General features: G+C 46.1%; 1 protein-coding gene across 1 annotated transcript in view; it reads right to left on the bottom strand.

The window, feature by feature from the left end:
• Nucleotides 1-1975: 1975 nt before the first annotated feature.
• LOC126531825 (uncharacterized) overlaps nt 1976-27238 on the bottom strand; it is a 161991-nt gene continuing 136728 nt past the window's right edge. The window contains exons 3-5 of the mRNA XM_050179562.3: nt 13569-14005; nt 11262-11606; nt 1976-9968 (exon numbers count right to left, since the gene is read on the bottom strand). Coding sequence (XP_050035519.1) covers nt 9518-9968; nt 11262-11606; nt 13569-14005 — 1233 coding nt within the window. The 3' untranslated portion in view covers nt 1976-9517. The remainder of the gene's footprint in view (nt 9969-11261; nt 11607-13568; nt 14006-27238) is intronic.

Raw genomic sequence — 27238 nt, 5'->3', positions numbered from 1 at the left:
TATAAGTTGAATACTAAAGCGGTTTATGCAAATATACGAGAGTTCGTGCATTTTACAGGCTATGTGTCAGTATTTGCTTCCGACCTTGAAGTCAGTCTGATTATTGTCAGAGAGGAAAGGTACTTTAAGTTGTGAAGATAGTTATTATATTTGAATATGCAAAGTACCACGTGCTTCACACTCATGAGGTATGAATTACAATTTTAATCAATTAATCAATCAGTGTTTATTTCGTGAATAGAAAAAGTACATCGATAAATTTGAAGGATGATATGTTTGGTGTTAGTATACATTGAAGTTCTTATCAGAAAGAGTGACAATAGCTCTTAATTCAAGGGAGGGAAGCAAGTGTGATGTCCGGTCCTCGTTCTATAGTCGGCATCACTCCGCTGTGCATCTTCTCTGCATCGCACTAGTTAATGCAGTGAAGACGTATTACTGCGCAGCAGCATAACGTGCTGTTACAAGCGTCTTTTCTTTTTTTAGAGCGCAGCTCTTTGGCGTCCGTTCCTGGGTTTCGCGTCGTCGTCGGCGTTGTCGTCGGCCTCGTAACCAGCTCCGCCCCCCTTTCATCCCCCCAGCGCTAGCAGCGACCGACTGATACCGCTGGATGCCGCTGACGCCGCTAGAGAGTCAACATAACGTGACTGCATAGAACACCGTCGCCGCCATGCAGAAAGAGGAGGAAAGGGTCCCCCCCCCCCTGTTCTTGTGTGGCGGATAGGGTGCTCTTCAGTTGCCGACGCGCCGGTTATTTCACGTAGGCCCCGGCACGTCGACGAATACGTGACCACCTTCCCACGGCTAGACCTGGTTCTTAGCGCTGCGGAAGCGAGGGTATCTTATTGTTTGTGTCGGCATCGGCGGCGTTGTCCCTGAGACCAACTCCGCAGCTGGGGTTGACTCACCATCGGCGTCAGCGGCATCAGTCAGTCGCTGCTATCTCTTCCCTCCTCCCTTTATCGTGTTGTCCGCTTGCTGCGCGCGCTTCTGCCCCCATCGTTTGCCGCTGGGTGTACACGCCGCCCCCCTCCCCCCTCTTCCTGCGAGTCTCCGGTTGTCAAAGCGCCGGCTCGAACTTAATTCCTTTCTTCGCTCCTCCTCCAATGCAACCCCTGTGCGGTGGCAATCAGAGAGCCAGATCGGTGGCGGCGGATCTGTATATGTGCACCGCCCGAGCCGAAATTGCCGCTGCCGTTCGCCCTGTGCGGTGGCAATCAGAGAGCCAGATCGGTGGCGGCGGATCTGTATATGTGCACCGCCCGAGCCGAAATTGCCGCTGCCGTTCGCCACTGCGAAATTATCTGCCAGTTCTTTCTGAGCCATGAGCGAGACGACTGATGGGACTTTAATGTTGACATAAAGACAAACAGCAATTTCCTAACACTTATGCGGGAGAACATCCCGTTCCTCTCGCTCGTAACGCGTCCCACGGCTGTGACAACCTCGCGAGGCACTTGTATAGATCTCGTCTTTGTGAATCAAGCATTGGTGTACCAAGTCGAACATATATCAGTCTATTTCTCCGACCACAAAGCTTCCTTCATGACTGTCAAGAACTGTTAGTGGAGTCTTTGTTAAAGGAATACGTGTGAAAAATAAAAAAAAATTCTGTGATAGCGCATACATGTGTTGCTCGATTTCTTTGCCTCAATCTATCGAAAAGGTGAAACAGCTTATTTGCTGCGCTCAAATTTCGCATTAGGAAGTAACGTAATCGTCGGTAATTTTTTTTTCTTTTTAATGAATTGATAGCTACACAAGGAACTCTCGCGGATTGTGACTTCGTGAGATGAAGTAACATTTACTTCCATGTGGGCATACAGGAACACACAATGAGAACTTGATGAAACAACATCAATAGCATGCAGAACGCGCAACTCATATGAATTGATGCTGGAAAAGGTGTGAAGTAGGCTTTGCCACATGTTTAATACAATCGCGGCTAAGCCTGCTTTGACAAGTGTATCATTGATGAAGTATATGAACGATCTTTTTTTCTTTATTTCACCTTCAATGTAACATTTGGGCAGCATGCGACATTGGGCAAGCACTGTTTGCATACACGAAATCGTGCAACGCGCATTCTTATGCCCTCGTTTATCAAAGGAATTTTTAGCAAAGCCGCGTCCTTTCCGGCGAACGCAGTGCGTCTTCTGCCGATGGTCATCGCAAGATGCACTACCATTAGTTATCATGGAAGCCATAATTTCACTGACAAAGCAGTGCCAGCATTGTAGAGAGAAGAGCTATGGGTTTTAAGTCATTCATTTATCTAGAGTTTTTAATAAATACATGTACCCACTCACTCATATGTAACTACAGATTGGAATATGCCAGAAGTTTTCTCCACATACGTTGGTCAAGCCCAGTTCAGATGTCTCGAGTTCGTAACAAGAGTGTGTCTAGCACTGCGTAAACGCAGTTTTAGTGATCTTAATCTTGTTGAAACATAAGTTCAGATACAATACGTCATTCTGAAACAAATATGCGGCGTATAGTAGCCAATTTACAGCTTTTGTTTGGCATAACTGTTCAGTTCTGGCGAAGAAACGCCGATAACCAGAAGCTGGACCGGCATTAGCAAGAAAAAAAGGCCTCGAGGCAACAAAACCGCTCAAAATCTGCCTTCCGAGCTTGTGGTGAAGCTCATTAGTCACACTGCAGGGATGTGGGAGCAGAGACAAAAATACCAACCATGAGTGACTATCAATACTATTGTTTGTAAGGAACGGTTGTCTGGCGATGAACGGTAGTATGGTAGTTGGCAAGGGTGATGAGATACCTGCGTCCTATCCCATACATGACATGTTTGTGAATAATGGCGAGGATAACCACGAATGCATCTTGCATGTTGTAATTTCGTATGTGACCGCGCATACCATGTGTTTCTTCGTCCACTTCGAATTTCATAGGCACGCCAATGTCAACGTTTTCCAGCTTACCAATAAACCACAATAACATGAAATCAGCCGCTAAAAATAGAAACGCTGGCAGAGAGTAGGAAAGGTGACAAAATCACACATTGCTTGATTTGCGCAATAACGCGCGCGTTTATTCATTCATTCATTCATTAATTCATTCATTCATTCATTCATTCATTCATTCATTCATTCATTCATTCATTCATTCAAACGGCTTTTCCGCATCTTCCACTCAGCACACAGCCGCTGCAAGAGCTCACGACACGGGGCTTTAGCTAAAATAGGTAAAATAAAACATGTCCATACTTATATACACAACGTGGCAGGAAGCTCGGCGCTTATGGCACACAGGTCCCAAAAATTTCACACTCATATACTCGAGCTCCTTCCAACCAATCAGCTGTACAACTATAAACAACAAACAGCCAGTTCTAACAATGCTCGGCATATGAAAGGAGAGAAGTCCGGGCGAGCACACACCCTCCTCTCGGAAGTAAACTCGGGCTTCAGCTGCACAACTTGAAAAACACAACAAAAAGTAAGTACGTGCAACCGTTTTTTGACAAGAACAGAGCAAGCATGCGTATGCAGGATCCTGCAACAATGTGCCTGGTGGAACTCAATAACGAGATTTGAATGATAAGCCACAAGCTTAATACCTCTCGGAGCCAATTAAAATAGTACCTGTACTTTACAAAAATGACATTTGAAAGAAGACAGAGAAGTTGTGGGGCTCACGCACTTTTTTATTATAATTTGCTCCTTGACTTGATACACCATACCCTTTTACAATAATAAGTTGCCTCCAGTAAACGTAAAGCTTACATCGTTGCGGTATGTCGCATATATCTTGTTACGTATATGCGAGAGGCCTAAGCGTTTTGTTAACTACGGTTGAAACTAGAAGTTCTGAGGCATGGTGCCTACATATTTTGCTTTTCTTCGCCTCTGTTCATGTAGTCTGAGAAAGCAAGCTTGTTTTCGTCGGTTGCGAAGCGATAACATTTTGTCCATATTCATGCCGATGATGCCTTCTTTTGCTCGTAAAAGCGGAAAAGCTGACGAAAATAAGGCTGCTTAAATGGTTCTGCAGCCTGTTAAACAGGGCGTAAAACTTATCATGTTACAGACTAACCGAACTTTCTGGAAGGCTTAGAATGAAACACGTCTCTCTCGCTTTTTTTTTTTTAATTGACACCATGGGTAACTGCGTAACGCGATCGAGTGTTTCTATGCGCGCATGACCAGGGCGTAAATGGTCTAATATAAATTTTTTAAAAGTGAATGTTTCCTCGCACCGCACATTTTAGACGACTAGATCTACAAAACGACAATACGTTGGACACTTTGGTATTCCATACTGAAACTACTGACAGCGCGAAACGGAACGAGCTACACGAGAAAGATACACGGACACGCGCTGCATCAGCATCCGCAATCTGAACCTTTCTTGTGCAGTTCGTGCCGTTTCGCGCTGTCAATCATTTCAGGACTAGACCTCAATGCTTCAAGTGTCCGGTTATCTTCCCGTTCAAAAAACCACAAACACAGGTGTTGTGCATGCGAGTCTTATACAAAGCCCATAGGAACCTACAAAAAGAAGAATTATAATACAGCCTAACTTGGTGTAGCCGCTGAACAAGTGCTGCGTCAAAATGACGCATGTTCTGCGCACCAGACAAACAGATCTGTTTACAGAACTACACACAGCAAATGACAAGGTACAGCGGCTGCCCCGAAAACTGTACAAAAAGTACAATGAAAAATGTACTAGTGCAATAAAAAGTTGTATACGACTACAAAACACCCCAGGGTCACCTACAAACGCTCCTTGAGGTAACACATCAGGGAGTGCACAACATGCTTTATGATTGCATTCCCGAGGTTTCCTTTGGTCGCACAAAACGAGAAATAATAGTCTGGCACTATTTGATTGGCATCATAATGACTAGAACACAAATAGCTTGCGAAAGTGAAGCCTGTCTTTCACCTTGCAAGCAGATCCATCATGAGCAGACATCCAAGAACTCAAAATGCTACAAAGCATGATAACACAGACCTTTAAAAATATTACTAGATAGTTCATAGAAACAACCACAACTCCGAGTGGCCAGTTACCCAAAAGTAGCAGATGAATGGCTAGATTTCATGTCATTGTCGTCTGCGCATGTGTAGCAAGTGCGTTTAAATTAAGCCTAAATTTGCAGCAGACTTTCTACCGGACAGAATGATCCTTTGTGAAAACAGTGTAGTGCATTAGTTCCCTTTCAAGTCCCGAGTCCTTGGATATCAAAACTTTGTTTGTTTTCGGTGTAATTATGCAGTGAATGCGATGTCGAATATATGCTGTGTATATGCTGGGCCAACTTAGAAATCAATGCCGTAGGGCTATACATTATCTTTCTCTTTTTTTTTTTTCAAGCATGATTTCAGTGTGAGACCAGGCTAGTTGGTATTCCATGCTGAATTGACTAGCGCAAGTACAAAAGTGGATTCCAGTCAGTCACATTTTGGAACAAGGTTCTGATTAATCAAAAAAAAAAAAAGTACGATAAGTACAAGCTTTCATGCATCTACACATAGCCTAGCCAAGGCCAACACAGGTGTCATTTTAAGCCCCATGCCGTGAAATTAAGCAATACGTGCCACCAATGCAGCAACCTGTAAATGCATGCGTGGTTAGTCGACGGTCACATAATTCAAGCACTATAAGCACATGTGTAATACACACATAAAAATTTGTTTTCCTTTCTAACCCACATCAACCAGGTAAAGAAATTAAAACAGTCCAAGCATAAAAGCAGCCGTAAACTAGTGATGACGAATGAAGCCTTCTGAGACACAATGTGATCTTGTCCAGACCCTGCAAATATTGTTAAAAAAAAAAAAAAACGGGGCTTGAGAGATTGGTGATGTCTTCATCAACAAAAATACACCGCCTTTCTTTTTGCACCCCACTATATTTCTTTTAGGTTGCGGTTCAAAATGTCTGCAAAATTTAAGAGCAAGAATGAATAGTCAGAATATGGTCTACTAGAATGGAACAATGTGTTGTCAGCGCCGCAAAACAATGAAAGAACCGTGGCCACCACTGCAACGACGCACATAGTAGAACGCTGCGAGCAACTGGCGTACTCAGTGCGCGAAACCTAAAGTTGTAGTGCAAGGCACCTTCATTTATAATCTAAAACGCTGTCAACTCACAAATAAAATTAATGTACTTCACATAAAATGTATAAAACAAGATCACAGGGTACGTTAAAGCACAAGTAAGCTGTACCTGTGCTTGGGTGTTCACAGGACCCCGCGACCGCCTGAGCACTGTTCTGACGCAGCAGGAGAAGACGTGCTCTCGCTCGTCTGCCTGTTCCGCTCGTATGAATGCATGCTTTTGTTATCAAAGCTGCTTTTAAATTATTGGCCAAAACACACGAGAAGGAGATCGACCAGAAGGAAAGCCGACGTTGTACCAGGTAAGCTGCTCGAGTATTATTTCAGATGAATCAGCTAGGAAACTGGTCACCAGGTCTCGCCGAATAAAAAATAATGCTCGGGTATTATTGTGCTGTGCTCTTGTCCTGATGTGCAGGAACAGCTGAAAGTACGCGTTTGAAAAAAGCCCGGCTACCCGCCGTGGTGGCTAAGCGGCTATGGTGTTGGGTTGCTAAACATGATATTGCGGTATCAAATCCCGGCCGCGGCGGCCGCATTTCGATGGAAGCGAAATGCAAGAGCGCCCGTGTCCCGTGCGTTGAGGGCCCGTTGAAGACCACCAGGTGGTCCAAAATAATCCGGAGTACCCTACTACGGCGTGCGCCTCATAATCAAATGGTAGTTTTGGCCCATAAAACCCTAGAATCCGATTTAAAGAAAAGTTCGGGTTTGCAGTAATTGTTCCAAAGGAAACATGATGCATAAAAAAACAAACAAAAGTTACTTTAGACAACAATGTGCCTGCCATACGATTATAAACGTACGCGAGCGTAAGCAGGAAAAACGGCACCGACAACTGCAACTGCTGCTCCCGAAGGCCTTGCGTTGCCAGCGACTGGAAAAAGAAATGTTGTGGTGAGGCTATTAAAAGAAGGTAAAACAAAAAAAAAGCCTTGAATGTGCCTCCGAGGTAGAACAGGCTGCCAGCGTCTACAGGCTGCAGCGACAGATGACGCAGCAGTAGACGAATGTGCTACAGCGCCTCGGGCTGTCATCGCAAAAAGGGCCGCTGACGACACACTGCCTAATTCTAGTACAGCATATAGCCCAATTTTCCACACGATGGATGAAGGTATAAAAATAAACATGGCACATAAGAGGACAAACGCATGACCTCGAAGACAGTGCAATGTGCCAATGGCTGTTCCAGGCTAAGTACTTTCCATCATCACAAGAAAAAATGCTGCGACCACGGAGGATGCACGCTGGATGAATTAACCGACATCACGTTTTGTAATGCCGAGTTTTGGTGGGCTGCTACGCTGACCGGGTTGCTCCTCCTCTGTGGGTGTAACATTTCCTGTCCACATTTTTCACATCGTCTGCATTTCATTTCACTATTCCACGTCAGTAGCGCAAGCAAAAGTGTACAGTGCTTAGCGATTCAAACGCTATAATCGGACCACTTGGCGGTCGGCAATTTTTGCGTCACCAGAAAGCACTGAGTGATCGTCGGGCGGCAAACGATGTCACAATGCGTCACAAGGGCCCTCGCTTTCATTGGATACTACAGTGCATTAGGTCCCCAACGCCTACCGGTGCCACGGAAAGCGCCGGCGGCCGCGCGATCCGAGTATCAGTCATATGTGATGACTCGCGGAGTACTGCTCATGCATGGCCCTCTTGCGCTGATGAGCCCAGTGATAGCAACCGCAATACCGTCACTGACGACGCCAGTCCATCATGTGTTTAAAAATCTAGCATGCAGCATTATACAGGCATCTCCTGAATAGCTTTTTTTTCCTTCCTTCATCGTCACAGCTAACACAAGGCTCTTGCTGAAATTCTTAACGTTGGTGTGAAAAATATACACCCATATCCTCCACACCGTGCAGCATAGTTCAAGATGCGTGAAAGGCAGTGATTAAATCCGAAACAATAAATGCTTTGAACACCGAGTGGAGTAGTAAACGAGAAAAATAGAACCATGGCATAGAATAATCTAGCATGTCTGAGTTTGCTTCGAAAGGTTACCTTGTCGATCATGACAGCACCCATGCAAGTGGGAAACTGAAGGAAGGCGAAGCTGAAGTGCTTTCAAAACTTGCAAACAACGACTTTTACTTGAAGCGGATGTAGTGATTCGAAATTTGCTTTAGTTCCTTGATTATGTGCGCATTTATCAAATATGTCAAATTCTCTGAAATAAAGGGAGCCATAAGTGTCCCATTCTTCATGAGCCAAGGACAATCTATGCACACTCCACCAGGCCGCAAGAGAAGCTACACAACGCCGCTCAGAGCTGGAAGATGTACACGTCCATGCTCGCAAGCTATATACGACACCGGTGTCTTACGCATAACTGAAAGGCACTTTCACAGTTAAGGCGAGCGTAGATGTATAAGATTGACAGGTGGAAGTCAACAGAACATCATACGAAATGAATTGGCAGCAGCGGGGGCTTGATTTTTCGTAATGCAAGTACAACATATGTACAGCACAAGGTACTCACGGGGTCAATGGTTCACAACACTAATCACCAAAAATACTTTTTTTGAGGCGTGATCGAGTTAGCATGAGAAGATAAGTGTACTGTGTTGCCCATAGATGAATTAATGCATATACTAGGTCTGCCAATAAACACAGCTTGAAGTTTTTTGTGTATTCTTTGAATTGTACCCTCGTAGTAATAAAGTGAAACGGGTACACACACCAGAGTTCTGCCTGACGTGGCAACGATTCACAGACTTTGGTTTATAGCATTATTTACTCATAGTCTCTTTCTGTCCGAAACGTCAACAGACATCGCACAATTTTATTTCTGCCTGAACGGAGTAGAAAGTTAGAGAATGCTGACTCGGCTATCTGAGCTGATGCTTCTATTAAATCCCACCTCCGTAACTGCTGTCAGACCACACGGACTGCTCATCGGTAAGCACAACAAACCGCACTAGCCATCCTTCTGTGGTGTTGCCAAACCAATAATGAAGGGCGATAACGCTAAATTGAGACTGAGCGAAGCCAAGTAGAAAACTTACTTAGGCATTGGCCACTCTAATCTTTATCCCAGTATAGTCGTTGTAGCTGTTGCTCTTGGCATAAGCCACACCCTTTTCGACGACCATCAGCGTATTGACCAAGCTGTAGAGTAGCTTATCTGGACGTCTAGTGTAGCCTGTCACAATTTATGCACTGTCACAAATTATAGAAAGTGTCTTTGCACTCATCAGAGTTCGAAACTTCAGCGTCACAATACAGTAGCCGGGCACTAGGACAGCAATCGGGTACGGACACCCAGTCAGCAAAATAAAAGCTAGTAATTCCTGGCACAAAGCAAGAAGCACCGAGGTCCAAGTTCCTGCCCAGCAGGTGTCTTCCGCGCACACAGAGCAACGACAACAACGATATGCACACGAAGGGATACACGTAGGACCCCCCCATCAGTCTAGAATAGACACGACCGTCCAGAAGACGTCCGCGGCGCACTTGCGCACCTTGGCCGACGTGGACTTTCGATTCCTGGCCAACGTCTGACTTCGCACCGGTCCGGTGGCCAGAGCGCTGCCTCTCTCTGCCGCTGGAGGCGAGGACGGAGGCAGCGTCGGCAGCGAAGGGCGCTGCCTCAACGCGAGGTTGGCCCTGAGCGCAGGGGTCAGTCGGTCCTCGCTGATGCGGCCGTCCATGAATTCGAGCACGAGGGCTGCCTCGATGTCATCCAGCAGTGACGGAGCCGCGCGTCGGAACTGGTCGCGGTCGAGTAGGAAGTGACGAACCAGGTAGGCAGTGTCGCCCAGCACTCGCCGCTTTTGCGCGGGTTCTGCAGCGTCACCCTGCCGTCGGCATTCGGCGGCTGCCCAGCGGTCAGCGCCCTTTGCCGCCGAAACTTCGGACCTGGGATCGCAGCAGGAACAGGGAATAAGAGAACGGCATAGTTTGCCCAACCAACACTCATTAAGTGCAATCTTACCGCGATAAATTAAAGCATAGGAAGCAGCGGGCGTAAGTACGTAAACGTACGCGACGTGACGTCAGGCTCATTTCGCCAACATTGGATAGTCGTCATGGTCCAACAAATTATACGGAGATAAGACATGTGGTGTATAGAATTGAATGTCTGAAGGTATAAACCGCAAATTTGAAGGACTTGAGTTAACTCAACTGGCATAATTATGTGCCAAGAATGGAGTAAGTGAAGACCGGGTGAAGATAAATCGCATAGAGCAAGTATCTCAACGAGTCAACGTTGGACCAAGCCAGAACTTTCTGAAAAAGCTAAAGAGAGAGGGAAATAGCGGGGAAGGCAGATTGGAAGAATGACCAGACGAGCGTCCGATTTGCTACCCTAGTAAAGGTGAAGGATAGAACGAGGAAAAGAGAACGAGTGAACAAACTGTATACACGTGAGCATGCTCATGTCCTTGCGCTTGACTTGGGCAAATGGCTTCCCTGACCTTAGGACCCATAGATTAATGTCAGATCCAAAATGCTAAGAAAACACGTTTCCTCGGTTCACACTATTGAGTGTTTTCAAGTTGTGAGTGCGCAGCAACTCTTGCAGATGGCCCAATACGCGACGCCACAAGTCTGTAGGCAATACATTGCCATTTCTACACCACTAACACAGCTGGATGCCAAAATACTGCTGACCAATAGTTAGGCGGACGGCCCGCATGCGCACAGCTAGCTCTGTCTTCTTTATGCACGCGCAGTACCTCCATGCCGCACACTGCACCAGGAACAGATTTAGGATGTGTGATCTCTCTCTCCCGGTGGTTAAGGTCGCCCATTTCAAGCTGTAACGACCAGCTCATATGGTTCAGCAGCTTCGACATGTTGGCCCCTAGCTCTTTGCAGATCCACATACTAGCAGACGTCCTGTGAGCCCTTGTACCTCACAGTGATTGTGTGGGTGACTCCACGGACGACTGTGTACTAGAGCGAAAAAGTAAGAGGACCACTTTCGCCAACGTTTCCTTCTTCAAAAATGGTCTCATCGCAGATTACGAGTCGATCCCGTAGTTTATTGCTAGGTGTGGTAGATACTTCGCTTGCGAAACAAAGGCATGAAATTAGCGAGTAGTTTGCTAAAAGGAGCGATAGTTGAGTTCTAAATAGGAACCGGTGTCTCTCATTTTTTTCTCACTAGACACGTGTGCGTGCATGCCTGTTTGGTGCTGCCCGAACCTGAGCCACAGGGAGTCCCTGCCCAACACGAGGGCGAAGATGGTGCGGGGCAAGCACTCGAAGGCGGTGTCAGCGAGCAGCCACTCGGCGTTGCGGTCCACCACGTCCAGGCAGCGGGCGCGCGTCTCGTTCAGCAGGTTCTGCTGCAGGTCCGCGGCGGGGCCGCCGCCGGAGACCTCGCAGAGCCGCGTGAGCGCTGACAGCGCCGTCTCCCTGTCCACGTGGTCGCCCACGTAGCGCAGGCACACGGTGAAAAGCCCGGGAACGGCGAAGGCGTGGGCCACGCGCATCACATCCAGCGCCGAGGACACGTCGTCGAGGCGCACGTCCCGTCCGTACAGGAAGCTGAGCAAAGGAAGCCGGACTGTCAGCGGCTCCGCTCTCAAAGCGTCGTGTCCGCATGCGCAATCACAACGCAATTACGCTGCTTCTATATGGCTGAACCTAATCGCATGCGCACGTTTTTTTCGTAAACAATGCTTCAAGCGGTGTTCCTGAGTGAACATCATCATCGTCAGCTGTGTGAATATGCGCTCGCGTAATTAGCGTGATCCGTGAAATCTCTGCAGCGTTGAGCAAGCACTGAATGCAAGGTGTTGCATCATGATTTTCGAATCATGACGCAACGCTGTCATGATAAACAAATTCTGCTATATAAAAATAAATACGCACAATAGAGTTCGCACTCAGTTCGCAATAAAATCCCCCCCATGCTTCTCGTTCTCAGCAAGTGTCAATGCCGAGCCACGATTTAAGCATTTCATGAGGTTGAAAGCGCAATCACCGGAAAGCGCACAAGTTGATAACGCCGGTTTGCCGAGCACACCAAGCTATTCGCAAGTTCGATGACAATACGAAAAGCGTTATCCATGCTTCGAGCCATCGCAATGAATTTCCGTCATCATCTGGATGGAGAGACACAACGAGAGACACGCGCCGTTGCCCAGCAGTATTCTCAGTGCGAGAGAGAGGGAGAGGGAGAGAGGGAAGAAGGAAAGGCAGGGGGGTTAACCATTCTCTGTGCACTAAATATTATGTCGACTAGCTCATCCAATCGAGTACACCGCCACCATCTCCGAAAAAACAACAACAAGAAAATAAAGATAAGTCTTGAAGCTATAGCTGCACATTTTTCTGTGCCCCTGGAAGCTATATATACAGGGTGTCCCAGCTAACTTTAGCCAGAGTTTAAAAATATGCGAATGCCACGTCGCTGGACAGAAACAAGGTAATGTTGTTTGCCGTCGCTTGGAGATACTGTTTTGTTTTCATTTACCTAATTAAATAATTAGTCATAATTAATTATTTAGCTTCTCAAATATTATAATTAGATGAAAAGCATCAATGAGAACATAGTAGAGCGGCATGAAAAGCTCCCGATACAGCTTTCTGTTGCTCAATACGTGTTGCATAAAAGGAATGAAACAAATAATTTGAGTATCTCCAAGCGACGGCAAACAATGTTAGCTTGGTTCTACGTGGCATGTTAGCTTGGTTCTACGTTAGCTACGGGGCATTCGCATACTTTTAAACTCTGGCTAGAGTTAGCTGGGACACCCCCTATATATATGATGGTTAGGCTCACAGTTGTAGTGGCAGCCTAGCCTGGTTAACCTCCCTGCCTTTCCCCTTTCTTCTGGCTCTTTCCCCCCAATTAGTTGCCGAGCTGACATACGAAATACGAAATACGAAACGCGCGCGGCGTTTCAGCCTTCGCGCTCTTGCAACGACGCAACTGCCTTCATACACTGCGCCTCCCCCCCTCCCCCCCCAAGGTATGGGCTAGAGACAACTCCTTCCGGCTTTCTCGCACTTAGTCTTTCAATCTGGTTGCGCAACCGACTCTTCTTTACAGCGACAATGTGTTTGCGCGAAACGTCTGAAGCAAGAAGCGCGTGTGCAAGCACAGAGTTTTCTCAGTAATAAAGGGAAAATGAGACATCCACTCAAACATAGCTAAGTGGTACAAACGAAACCCATACGTGTTCCTCGAAAGAAAAGCTTCGCAGTTGAAGAAAAAATTCGTCGTGGTCCGGAAATTTTTCTTCAACTGCGAAGCTTTTTTTTCGAGGAACCCCTATGGGTTTCCTTGCAGCACTTAGCTACGTTTGGGTGGATGGTTGGTTTCCCTTTATTATTTACTGCTCTCCACCTTGCGGGTTTCCGCAGAACTATTACGTCACAGTTTTCTCAGCCACAACAATCGTGGCCGGGGATATGCGCAGACTGTAGTTGTGCGCGCATAAAGTGCGAAGAGCGACCTGTCGAACCTGCGCACGCGTGTCAACGGAGAGACGACCCACTCACGGTATCATCCTCTCGAAGGCGTCGGGGTCTGCCCAGACGACTCGCAGCGTCCTGGTCCGAGCGTCGGCCTCTGGATGGCAGCCGACCCCCGTCGCACTGCACTGCACGAGCAGGTCTTGCAGCACAACGCTCTGGCTCAGCGCAGCAGCGTGCACCGGGACGGACCGGGCCTCCCCCGCCTGCGGACCGACGGCGAGTCGCACGTCGGGCGGCTCCGCGAGCCGCAGCAGGTCCTCGGGCAGCGGCGGCGCGCTGGGCCTCGGGGGTCGCTGGACGGCCGGAGGGTAGGAGGCACAGCTGCACGCCACGGGGTCGGTCTGCGTGCAGCGGCTCCTCGCCGGCACGGCCCGCCGAGGGGCGGCCATGGCCGACGTGAAGGCGGCCGGGCGGCCGCCGCCTCGGGACCCCGGCGCGCGGCGCCTGCCGGTCGCCCGACCCTGCGGCGAGAACAGAGCTCAGAACAGGCCTCCGGGATCCGGGGCAGCGATTTGCGGGCCAAGTCGATGCGCCCTACGTTATCGTCAGCAGCCGCGATGGCAGTTATAGCAGGCGTCAACTACTGTTGTCGCCGCATTCGTGGTGGAAGTATTGTGGCAACGGTATTCGGCACTGGTATCAGTAGAAATAGTACGCGATGCTCGCTCGGCTACCGCTATTGCGGTTGTACTAATACTGTTCGGTAAAGGCAGGCAGTGTTCTCGTGGTGCGTAACATATAGCAGAAGCAGCCATCAACCCTCGTAGATTACACGACAATTAATGTGATTCAACACGACCTTTAACAACTGACATAACACGGGAACTGTATGACAATGTTATTTTTGAGGTTAGAAAGCACAGAACGCATTTTAATTTCAGCAGAAGGAAACGTTTGTTAATGAAAATACGTTCACTCTGTTTCTGATCACAGCGTGTTTGCACGTTCGCGACAACGACGGAATGATACGAAAGGTTATGATATACACAAGGTGTTTAAGCGAACACTTTCAATATTTGTTTTCAATTGCCTGTGGCAGATAGAACAATTCTAGTTCATGAGCTGGTCTACTCGAAGAAGCGGACATTACCTGCACAAAAATTGAAATGCACAATCGACCAATTAACAAAAATTTATTATTTAATTTTCTAACTAATTACATTATGGCGCATATTGCAATTTACAAATTCTAGCGCGTGAGAGTGCAAGGGACATCCACTTGAAAAGAATTGCGTGGATAACATCCTTTACGAGATATGCGCCGTCAAACTTGCGGTAAATATGCATTGTCGTTCCAGTTACTTTCATACCAAAACGTCGTTTTATGCATTGACGCACCAAAGTAACTGGAACGCCAATGCATTTCTCTGCAAAGTTCGGGTTCGGGAATTAATGTCTCGAAACTGGTTTCATCTCAAGAATTCGTTTCAAGTGGATCTGCCTTGCGAATTCCCCAGCTAGAATTTGCAAATTGCAACATGTGCCATAAAGCAATCAGTTTAAAACTTAATTAGTGATTTTTTGTTAATTAGTCGATTATGCATTTCAATTTTTTTGTGCAATTAATGTTCGCCTCTTCGGGCAGACCAGCTCATGGACTAAAATTGTGCTATCAGCCACAGGAGAGAGAGAGAGAGAGAGAGAGAGAGAGAGAGAGAGAGAGAGAGAGAGCTTTATTCAGAACCAGCAGTTTAGTCAGCTGGGCCTAGGCCTCCCACGATGGGACGTCGAGGTCTTGCCTCTTCGCCGCTTCGTAGGCCTGCTGCGTAGCCCGCAGAGTTGGTCGTCGAGATGGGAGCTGCGCAGGGCTGCGTGCCATCTCGACGCAACGGTCACAGGATTAAGGTCTGGGTATCGATGTTTGCGCTCCCATAGCATGTGGGAGAGTGTTGCTGAATGAGTTTTACAGATCTTGCACGTGTGGCTTGGTTAGATGTCGGGGTATATGATGTGATAGCGAGTGAGGGAGGGGTATGTATAGGTATGTAATAGGCGAAGGGTGGTTGCCTGTGTTCTGTTTAACTTGGCGTGAGAGGTTTGAAAGGTTCATTTTTCGAGGTAAAATGACTTCACCAGGTCGTTGTATCCTGTAAGGCTGTCGCGTCCTACGGGTGCACCTGCACCGTCTCCGGCACGGTTGACTAGTTCTCGTGCTACGGAGTGTTGTTGAGGTTCTCGTGCTCGTTGAGGTTGGTGACGTGCGGGTGGACATCGCCGGCGTGGGCTGGGATCCAGACGAGGGTGATTTGCTTTTCAAACGAATGCGGAGCTTGTAAGATACGGAGTGATTGTTGAGAAATACGACCCTTGATGTAGTTGTTGATGGTTGTGCGAGAATTCCTCAGTATGGTGTGACAGGCTGGGTCAAGATTGACCAGGGCGATGGCCACTTCCTCGGCCGTCTCGGCATTTTGGGTAACGATGCTGGCAGCATGTTGGAGCAAGCCGCCTGCTGTGGTAACCGCCGCAAAGCGACCTCCATCTTGGTACTCAGCTGCGTCGACGAAGGTGTCGCCCGCCGTGTTGGTGTAAGCTTTGATGAGGGAGGTAGCTCGTGCCTTCCTGCGTTCTTGGTCGTGGTCTGGATGCATGTTTCTGGGAATAGGGTCGGCGTATGTCCATTGCTGAATGTCGCGTGGTATTCGGTGTTTGTCTCCATGTTGGTGGTGGTGTGTGATATCAATCTTGGTTAGAATGCCCGTTGTCAGGATTGGGGGCTCAATCCCATCGCTCGTGATCCGTTGTGAAGATTGGAGTCGGGCATGAACTAGAAGGTAGCTGGCCCATGCCGTCGTCTAACTTATCCACGCTGAGGACGTTGATGAAGGGAAGGACTGCTTCTCATCGAGAACGAGGAATATGGTTTTATTTACAGTAATTACATGCAGTTCATCAGTCTAGCATGACTGCGAGAGAAAGTACATCAGTCCAACATGACTGTTTGAGAGAGTGTCAGTCTAACATGACTGCTTGAGAGAGAGTGCGCACTGAGCATCCGCACAACAGCGGTTTATAAACACTCGGTCCTCCCCCCCCCCCCCCCCCCCCCGGTACCCAATTGACGGAAACGTTCGTCGAGGCATTGTAAACACGCCGCCTCTCCCCGGGACGGCTTACACACGCACGCACGCACACACACACACACACACACACACACACAGGTTCATGGTCCGTACCCGACGTCATACGGACTTCGTAGAACTCGGGGCTGACCCACGCAGCGCGGCCGGGTGCCCCTTTGTCTTGCGTCTCGGAAGGCGCGTGGGAAGGAGCCGCAGGCGACGTTCCCGCGGCATGTCCCCCGCTCGCGGCCGACCCGGGTAGGCGGTGTCGTGTTGCAGAACAAAGCCTGCTTCGTCGAACTCATTCAGTCACAACGGCGACGAGGCTAGAGCGTAACGCCTAGGAAAGTTGCCACCCCTGTCGCAAGTGGCTGGCATAACTTGCACTTCAGCTGGCCGTTCTTAACACCGTTTCCGTGAGGGTAAACCGCTCCAGTTGGGATCGACGTTGCGCTTCGATTAACTCGTCTAGCGTGTTATGGATAGCTAATTGTAGTAGAAGTTCCGTGCTGGTGTGGTTGGGTAGTCCTAAGGCCTGCTTATAGGCTCCTCTGATCATGATGTCCAGTTTAGTCTTTTCAGCTTTGTACCAATTGAGAAAGGGCGTAACGTAATTAACGTGACAGATGATAAAAGATTGGACAAGGCTCGGGTTCCTTCATACGCCTCCGTCGGTAAAATTTTTTTTGAGGGTGTTCGCTGAAACACCCGGTATATTCTGCGTGTTTGTGTGCTTTAAAGACCAAGTGCAATTGAATTTTACTTTGGTGCAATGGGTGCTAAATGAGTAGTACACATTATGCTGCAGCAATTTTGGCAATGTTGTAGCGCTAGTAATCGTCTATTTTTCTAATTAGCAGCCTTTGTACAACGCCGAATTGGGCGACGCGTGCATCTAACTTGTGCACCTAACACGTGAAGAAGACTTAGCGGAAATAGTTTCAGTATTTTTCATAACTGTACACCATATTCCTTATCAATGGCTTATTTAATCAAAGAGATCGACAATCTTTGTATAGCAAAACCCAAATCAGTTTTCCATTGCAACATCCGTAGTATTAATAAAAACGTAGACTTGTTCCTGCTTTCCTGTCGCTACATGCGCATTCGTTCAGTGTCATTGCAACTACTGAGACGTGGCTGCGGAAAAGGGAAATAATCAGTTTTCCAGGTTGCAGAAGCAGAATAAAACGCGCGCCACTCACGTGCACGCGTGGGTGGCGTTGCATTGTTCGTAAAAGACGACATATCGTATTGTAAAGTTGCAGGGGCCACATATAGTTGCAAAGACAGTGAATCCCTTTTCATTCGGCTTGAGTATGACGTCATCATTGGTGCAGTTTAGCGGTAGCCTCGTAGGATTTCTCGATAAGCTGGAATTAATTTTCTGCGCTGTGTCAAAGCACCCAAACGAACCAGTGATTATAGTAGGCGACAAATACATGAGCACATAAAACACGAATAACCGTGACTATAGCTATTTGTTGCAATTTTACAACTATCGGAATATAATTACGTCACCGACGCGTATAACTAAGGCATCTTCGTCTTCAATTGATCATTCATTAACAAATCTAGACAAGGGGTTTACCGGAGGCGTTTACTTAGAGCCAGTCTCTGATCATCTACCTATCTTTGCCACTTTAGATTCTCCAACTAGTACCATGCAAATAAGAAGTAACATTGTAACGAAAATAGATTACACGGTATAACGATAAGAAATTATTTACATTAATTACAGTGAAATATACAACGATGATATCGATATTGAAATAACTAGCCCAATTACATATCAATATTGCTGTAGAAAGGAGTAATTGCAACGTCTCGAAGTGCCGACATGATCAACCCATGTGCCCTTATATGACAGAGCAGATACTTCAAACACTTAAGGCCAAATAATACTGGCATGACAAATGACGCCATAACAAAGATAATACATACTGCTCACAGCAGTTCAAAGTAAACATATCGCTATGATTCGATCGCGCAAAAGGGCGTATTATATTCACCTAATTACACGGACCGCTGGTAAGACGAAAAATCTGTGGGAAATTATAAACAAAACCATAGGAAAATAACGCAAGGTAACTGTGCTTCCCGAAACCACTGATGAAGACATTGTAGAGAATTTCAACACATAATTCGCATGTATTGTTCCATCCCTGGCTGCAATGTTTAGTGAATCAGAAAATATATCTACCTCGAGCCGCACCTGAGGCAACCACAACAAGAACTGCCGGACCATTCTTTAATAAAGTTGCTTCTTCGCAGAATCCCGTACCAAGCACTTTCGTTATGTATACCATTGAACTTGAAGCGTGATGGCAACAGTCAGTAAGATGTCAACGTTTAAAGCCTCTGGATTAAATGGCATTTCTATTCGAATGATCAAAGAGATTATAGGTATATTAGGACCAGTTTTATGCCACTTGTTTAATCATTCCGTTAACTGCTCTAGATATCCGTCTCAACTGAAGATTGCTAAGGTGGTCCCTATCTTCAAAGATGGATACCGAAATGACCCTTGTGATTACAGGCCAATATCCGTGCTCAGTACCATTAAAGCTATATTAGAAAAAATTCTGACCCATCGGTTCTACAAATTTATTGATGATAAGTACAGAGTTATGTGCCCACAGCAACGTGGCTTTCGTCCGAATCATTCAACTTCGTCAGCAGTATTAACGTTAACTCAAATAATTAATGTAGCTTTGCAAAATAATATGCTTGTGTGTGTCATATTGCTGGACCTAAAAAAAGCCCTTCGACGCAGTTGATCACAACATACCTCTACATTAGCTGCAGCATTATGGTTTTCCCGGTAGCTCATTGGATCTTCTTACTGGCTGCCTTCATGAACGAGTGCAAGTATCAGAACGAACAATGTTACATCACCACCTAAGAATATGCCCACTGGAGTCCCTCAAGGATGTGTCCTTGTGCCACTTTTATTTTCATACATTACCGACTTCCCACTTATTTTTGGTACAAGTGAAGTTCTTATGTACGCCGACGATACTTGTATTGTAGTAGCAGCCGATAACATTAGTGATCTGGAAACTAAAGCAAACGAAGAGTTGAAAAAAGCAAGTGAATAGTTTTTAATTAACAAACTTACCGTTAATAAGACTAAATCTGTGCTATTTTGAACGCGTCACAAATCTTGCCTGCTAACTCATTAGATTTACAAATAAACGATCTTCCATTAGACGAAGTCAGCTCATTTCTTGGCGTAATTTTCGATAGCAATCTGCACTGGCAACAACAAATAAGCGCAATTTGCACAAAGCTCGCATCGGGATGCTACGCACTCTCACGAGCACGTCAGCATCTCGATACTAACACCCTGCGTATCTTATATCTTGCACTCATCCATAGCCATATCGCATACTGTAATGAATCATGGGGTGCGACGTACAAAACTTTTCATGAACCTGTACGCAAACTTCAGAAACGAGCCCTGAGAATAATTACCCATTCATGTAACGATGAACCAAGTCTGCCTTTGTTTAATAGAATGAATGTTTAGCCGTGTGATATGATACACAAATTAAAGATTGCCACGTGTGTTTTCAATGTTGTTAAGAACAACCTACCTTTTCATTTTTCTATATTTTACACATCCTCTGGTGCGACCAGAAATCAAACGTACGGAAATTTTAATCTTCCTCTAACTAAGAATATTTACGGACAACGTTTGCTACAGTTTTCAGGGTCTAAATTTTGGAATAAACTACCAGCAGAAATAAAACAATCAAATAATTTTTCATCCGTTCTTAAAAAATACTTGTTTAGCCTGAATAATTCTTTTCAATGTGAACAATCGTGATGTCCTTTTTTGTGTTAGTAGCCCGCTGAAACCTGCTAAAAATATCATTTAACTAGTGTTTCGATTTTGTCGAGATTAATAATGTATATTTTGAACCTTCATAATAATGCAGGAACTTGCCTGCAGTCCTCTTAAGTAGTGTTTCATATGTTTACTTAGAAAGGTTTAATACGACAACATGCTTTTCACTATTTCGTATTTCCTTTTGTACGCTCGTGCAATTTAGTGGTGCACGATAAATATGTGCATGCGCGTGATAAACCTTACTTGTTATGTACTTGTAATTGTTATTTATTTTGCATTGGACCCGCAACTAGCCTGTGGCTATGGGTCCTACCAGTTTTGGTATTTCTGTATGTTCTACGTCTGCAAATAAAGAGATCAATCAATCAATCAATCAATCAATCAATCAATCAATCAATCAATCAATCAATCAATCAATCAATCAATCAATCAATCAATCAATCAATCAATCAATCAATCAATCAATCAATCAATCAATCCTGTGGTCCCAGCACGTCGCCACCGAGAGTGTTCAGCTCGGCTGGCGGCGCCTAATCACGCAGCTTACGTCGAGGAGCCGCACGTTCTTCTTCGTGCGTCACTTCCGGCAAGCGTCAATGACGGCGCTTATTATTATTATTTTTTTAATCCGGCATCGAGAACGCCTAGTAAAATTTTGCATGGCGGCTGTTCTACAGGGTTAACATTTTTAACCTTTCCAGAATTCTTAAACATCGCCTATGCAGATAGCATGATTCTTGTTCTTGAGCTGGATTATTCGAAGAGGCGGACGTTGCTAGCGCGAGAAATCGAAACACATATTCATCTGATTAGCATAAATTCACTAATTAAATTCATAATGACTTTACGGCACATATCGTAATTTAAGTATTGTAGCCGGTGAGATTGCAAGACGTATCCATTTGGAATGAACCACCAGGATGACATTAGTTTCGAGATATTATTTCACAAAGTGTGTGAGGAAATGTATGGGCGTTCCAGTTACTTTTGCGCTTCAATACATAAAATAGCGTCTTGCTAAAAGAGTAAGTAGAACAACAGTGCATATTTACGGTGAGTTTGATGGCGCATATCGCGAAGCTGGTGTCATTCTGGAAATTCATTACGCCTTGCAAGCTCACCGGCTACAATTAGTTAATTGCTATATGATCTGTAATTCGTCCGGGACCAGGACGAATTTTTCTTCAACTGCGAAACTTTTCTTTCGAGGAACCTGTATGGGTTTTCTTTGTAGCACTTAGCTGCGTTTGGGTGGATGTCTCATTTTCCCGTTATTATGATCCGGAAAGTAATTAATTGAGAATTTAATTTGTGCATATTATTTAGCTAGTGGAATATGTTTTGTTTTTTTCATTTCTCGTGCAACTAATGTCTTCCTCTCTGAATAATCCAGCTCAAGGACTATAGAATTATGTTATCTGCAATAAAAATTCTGTAAATCTTTAAAATGATCGCCCCGCATATCTACGCTTGCTGAAACTAGGTTTTTTTACGCGGCCCAAAATATTACTCCAGTTGGTCTTCAATTCGGCCGCTTAGCATGACCAACGTGGTAAGCGCAGCGTTTGTCACGCGCATACACATTTCAGTCTTTCATCCGACTATTTACAACATGCAAGAACTCAATTGTTATCTACGAGGTCGCGGGATCGAATCCCGGCTAGGGCGGCCGCATTTCGATGGAGGCGAAATGCGAAAACACCCGTGGTACTTAGATTTAGGTGCACGTTAAAGAACCCAAGGTGGTCGAAATTTCCGCAGTCCTCCGCTACGGCGTCGCTCATAATCAGAAAGTGGTTTTGGTACGTAAAATCCCATAATTTTTTTTTTCAGTTGTTATCTCGCGCTCCTGGTTGTCGCGCTCCGCATATGCATTGCGCATTCACCGCTATAATCAGGGGCGTTCGCAAGCGGCACGCTTTCCGACTCCTCCAAGTCGGAAGGTAAACGCATTCGCACTTCAGCACCACGTTCAGCTGCCATCTTGGTGGACATTCGCACGACGGACACTTACAATCTGAAGGGGAGTAGGCAATAATTTTATGCACCGGAGAATCAACCGTAGAAGCACTCGTGATGGCTAGAATAGTATAGTACGCAGCGAATAGGCTAACCGGTGGTTGGTGAAAATCTCCTCGCGACGGCAAACTGAGACTAATCTGTCGTTCTTTGTTTGCCTACGCCTTATCAGCGCCTACTTCTCTTTCACTAGCACTGGTTGACGTAATGATTAGATCTACGAGATTGCGTGAGCGCGCGGGGCTGGGAAGCAATTCCAACCTGCTGCCCCCTTGGTCCGCGGCGTGCACTTAGCAACAGAGGAGGGGGGGCATACCACGAACCCTCTTGGGCGCGGAACATCTGGCGGCGAAAGGAAACAACCGGTCGAGATTGCGCCAGCAGCCGCGATTCGCCGCTCGTTTCGCACGCTCGGTACGTCGCTCACTTTCTTCTTTTTTATTCTTCTTTCGGTGCGTGCCTGCGCGAGACGCGGGAAAGCCGTTGGCCGCCGGTGGAAGCGATCTTGTGTCGGCGAGTTTCGGATATTCTGAGCGACTAATCCCCATCGAAGTCTCGGACAGCACTATGCGCCTTTGTAGAATACGTAACGAGGGGGATGAACTAAACTGTCCTCAGGTAAATGAACTAAACTGATACTGCTTAAAATAAAGGAAACGTGATTACGAAAAAGAAATGCCGAAGAACTTCCATGCGTGGAGTGACAAGAATGTGGCGAAGCCAATTTGCCTCCTCGCGTACTGATCGAGTAAGTATTCAATGTAACCACGGCCACGTAACTAAACGGGGCCTCTTATGGCGAGACCGTGCGTAGCTTTGGGGAGAACTGTATCGGTAAATGATTTTTGATTCGAACCATGACCATCCTATTGTGGCGACCAACGCCTGTGTTACGCGGTATTGCATCGAGGGTTTTCATGCGATAGCGGTTTTTTTTTTTTCTTGTTTGTAACTTCTTCACTCTCCAGCCTCCCTTTCACCCGTATCACATGACAGAAGGGAAAAAATGGTGGCTTCCATCCCATAGCTGCCAGTGCGGGCTACAAGAGCTGTAGTGAGAGCAGTCCTGATTAATTTTGCCTGCCTTTGGTTATTCGACAGATGCTCAAATGTAAGCACTCGGTCGTTCTGAATTTTTTTTTTTGGAAACAGGAATCGAACCGTTGACCTCTCGCTAAGCCGCTGAGCGCCACGCAAACCGCACCGCCGCGTGCTCGCTTTGTTACGTGGTCAAGTGGGGCGGCAGCTTGTGCCGGCGCTCCAGCGGCGGCCTCGTGCTCGAAGGTGTCGAGCTGCACGCGGCTGAACTACACAGCTCCTTTCCTTCCCCTCAACTCCTTCCGCAAAGCCATCTTTTTTTCAATAAACCCATATCGTCCCTCCATAGAATGCCCGACAAGACATTCCAAGAGCTTGCGATACAATGTTACGCAGTCTCGTTCATAGTAAACTAGCTGTATACCGCGTGCTTGAAATCCCTGTTGCGCATATAACTGCAGGTTCGCATACAGGGTGTTTCACGTAACTTGAGCCAAACATGAAATGTGTGCAAATGTCACGTAAGCTGGACCGAACAAGGCAATGATTGCCGTCGCTTAATCTGATATATACATATTATTTTTTGCATTCCGCCTAAATGCACAATTAGTCTTAATTAATTAATTAATCAACTCCTCAAATACTCTTATAGTAGCATGAAAAGTATCAATGAGAAAATCGTAGAACATCATGAAAAACTCCTGATGCAGCTTTCTGTTGCTCCATACGTGCCACATAAAAGTGTTTTTCCGAGCGTGAAAGAAGCCTGCGAATACACGCAAAGTGCCTCGAGCGGCCACTCGCGCGGCAATATTGTGTGTATTCGCAGGCCTCTTTCATGCTTGGAAAAACTCTCTTACGTAGCACGTATTGAGCAACGTAAAGCTGTATCGGTAGTTTTTCATGTTGCTCTACAATTTTCTCATTGACACATTTAATCTAATTATAATAATTGAGATGTTGATTAATTATTTAAGAATAATAATCGATTTACGCGAAATACAAAAAATAATCTGAATACCTCCAAGCGAAGGCAAACAACATTACCTTGGTTGCATATTTAATGTTTGGCTCAAGTTAAGTGAAACACCCTGAATAGGCGTTCTTCCTCTTGGACGCTCTGCCTGCCTCCTCTTTACTCACCGCGCTTTGTAGGCGGTCGTACGCATGCCGACAGAATTTTCTATCTTCTTCATATTTTTTAAAATTTCTTTTCACCCCTTCTTCGTACATCACCTGCTTTAGAAAGAGATATTCAACAATGAATCACATTCGCGTCGTCAATGAGGTAAGTGAGAAACCTGCGGACTATAGCCAACTTCTCTATATAGTTTTTATAGGTTCTGAAAAAGCGTTTGATTCAGTATATATACCAGCAGTTATGGATGCATTTCGTAGCCAAGGGCAACAGGAAGCATACGTGAATACCTCAGCAACTATCTATAAAGATTTCACAGCTATATACTTAAGTTCTCCACATGAAAAGCGGAAACATATAATCATGAAGAAAGCGGTCAGGCAAGGAAACACAATCCCCGCAATTCTATTCACTGCATGCTTAGAAGTATTCAAGGTATTAGACTGTGTAGTGTTAGGAGTGAAGATCAACGGGGAGCATCTCAGCAACCTGTGGTGTTCAGATTACCATGTTTTTGTACTGTTCAACAAGCTCGGTATAGCTCGCAAGAAATTATAGAGGACCTATATAGCCGTCAGAATGAATGAGTATGTTCGCAGATTATTATTCAGAAGGCTAAGGTAATGTTCAATAGCCTGGCAAGAGAATGAGAATTCATGCGATAAAGTGAAGGTGTGAGTTCTCACAGCGCATGTGTTATGTCCGTTCTTCTGTCGTCGTCTTTTGCGCTGTGTAGTCATGTCGATAGAAAAATCATTATTGGCAATCAGCTTCTAGAATCTGTGCAACAGTACGATTATCTATGGCAATTAGTTACACGGGGCCCGGATCGTGAGAAAGAAACTTACTGAAGAAGAAAAATGAGTTGGAGAGCACAGGAAAGGTATTACCAAGTCATGACAGGCAGATTACTGCCATCACTGAAAAAAAAAAGAGTGTAAAACTATTGCATTCTGCCGGTACTAACATAGAGGGCGGGAACTTGGAGGCTAACAAAGAAGCTTGAGAAGTTAAGGACCATGCAAATAGCGATGAAACGAAAAATGTTAGGCATAACTTTAAGAGGCTAGAAGACAGCGACGTGGATTAGAGGGCAAATGGTGGTAGCCGATGCTCTATAGTTGACATTAAGGTGAATAAATGGAGTTCGGCAGGGCATGTAATGAGTAGGGCACGTAACTGGTAGTCTCCTATAGAGTTACATAATTAGTGTCAAGAGAAGGGAAGCGTAGTAATGTACGGCAGAGAATGAACTGTAGTTGGTGTGACAGAATGGGGAAACTTGCAGGTATACAGGATTGAATCAGCTGACGCAAGACAGGGGCAATTGGGGATCACTGGCCCTCGTCCTGTCGTATAGATAAAAGATTACGATGATGATGACGATGATCATGATTATGGTGGTGGTGGTGATGACGGTGATCACTTGCAGAAATTTGAATCGTCCACCAGCGTTGAAAGCTGTAAGCGTTCGCCATGAAAGACAGGTGTCCTTTATTGTGGCTTCTGCTTTGTGTACACTTTGCGGTGCTGGGTATACAGATAATACTAGTACATTCGCTGGAGCGGAAAGCTGGGAAATCGAAAAGGCGCACAAAAGACGCAATTATCGCGCATGGAGATGAGCTTTCATGAAAGCAAAGCCGCCTATGTTGTCGTTTCCTTACTGGGATTATTTTGTTTACAGTGGATCTGACCGGTGTATACAAGAGAAATAAAGCGGTAACAACCCTGTTACCTCGATGAGCCACAAATTTATTTAAAAAAAAAAAACGGTTAAGCTAGCTCGACTATCCATGCAAGTAGCATGTTGATTTCCCGTGGCACCGCCAAGTGGGCGAGCAATTACTACCAGTGTTCCTGGACTGAAAGGAGGCAGGGTGGTCTAGTTTGACCATTGTAAAAACGAGCGAGCATTCGAGCCACCTATGCAGGAAGCCTGCCGTGTGAAAGAGAGAGGCCTGTGTACCGGCACACGAAAGACAACAACAACGAACAAAAAAAAAAGGAAGTAAGAATAAGCAAAAATAAACACGGGGACTGATCGGACGCAGACGGCGAGGGCTGCACTGTTTTGTCCGGACCGACAGCCGACACCAGCGTGGGAGCAAAGACTCGAGCGCGTCCCCAAGAACACGAGAGGCATGAACGCCTTGGCGAGAACGCTGACCGACGCGATGTGTACGTACGTGCACCGTACAGGTTTCGAAAGTGTTGGTTGTTCGAACGCACAATTATGTTGCGCACGTCTATATTGTGCTTTGTGTGAAAAGTACAGCGCAGTCATTCGAACGATGTCGTACCAACTATCCCCAGTTGACGCCTTATTTTTCAGTTGCGCATTAATGCTGACTCTACTCCGTTTTGCATTTTGTTTTTCTCTCGTTATGGAATACTTGGTTCTGTGTATCATCCTAGTATCCCACGTATGTAAGTGTCGTGGATGAAGACCACCACCGCTGCTGTCGTCACCGAGTGTTGGCTACTCCTCGCGATCTTTCTGCGAACCAGTGCCGTTAGAGCAGAGAGACGCCCGCACGCTCCACCGGCACGAGGAAAGACAGCGAGGGCACGGAAACTT

This window comes from Dermacentor andersoni, chromosome 5 (assembly GCF_023375885.2).
Source record: "Dermacentor andersoni chromosome 5, qqDerAnde1_hic_scaffold, whole genome shotgun sequence".
Lineage (NCBI taxonomy): Eukaryota > Metazoa > Arthropoda > Arachnida > Ixodida > Ixodidae > Dermacentor > Dermacentor andersoni.
This window is presented reverse-complemented; position numbering and strand designations above follow the sequence as displayed.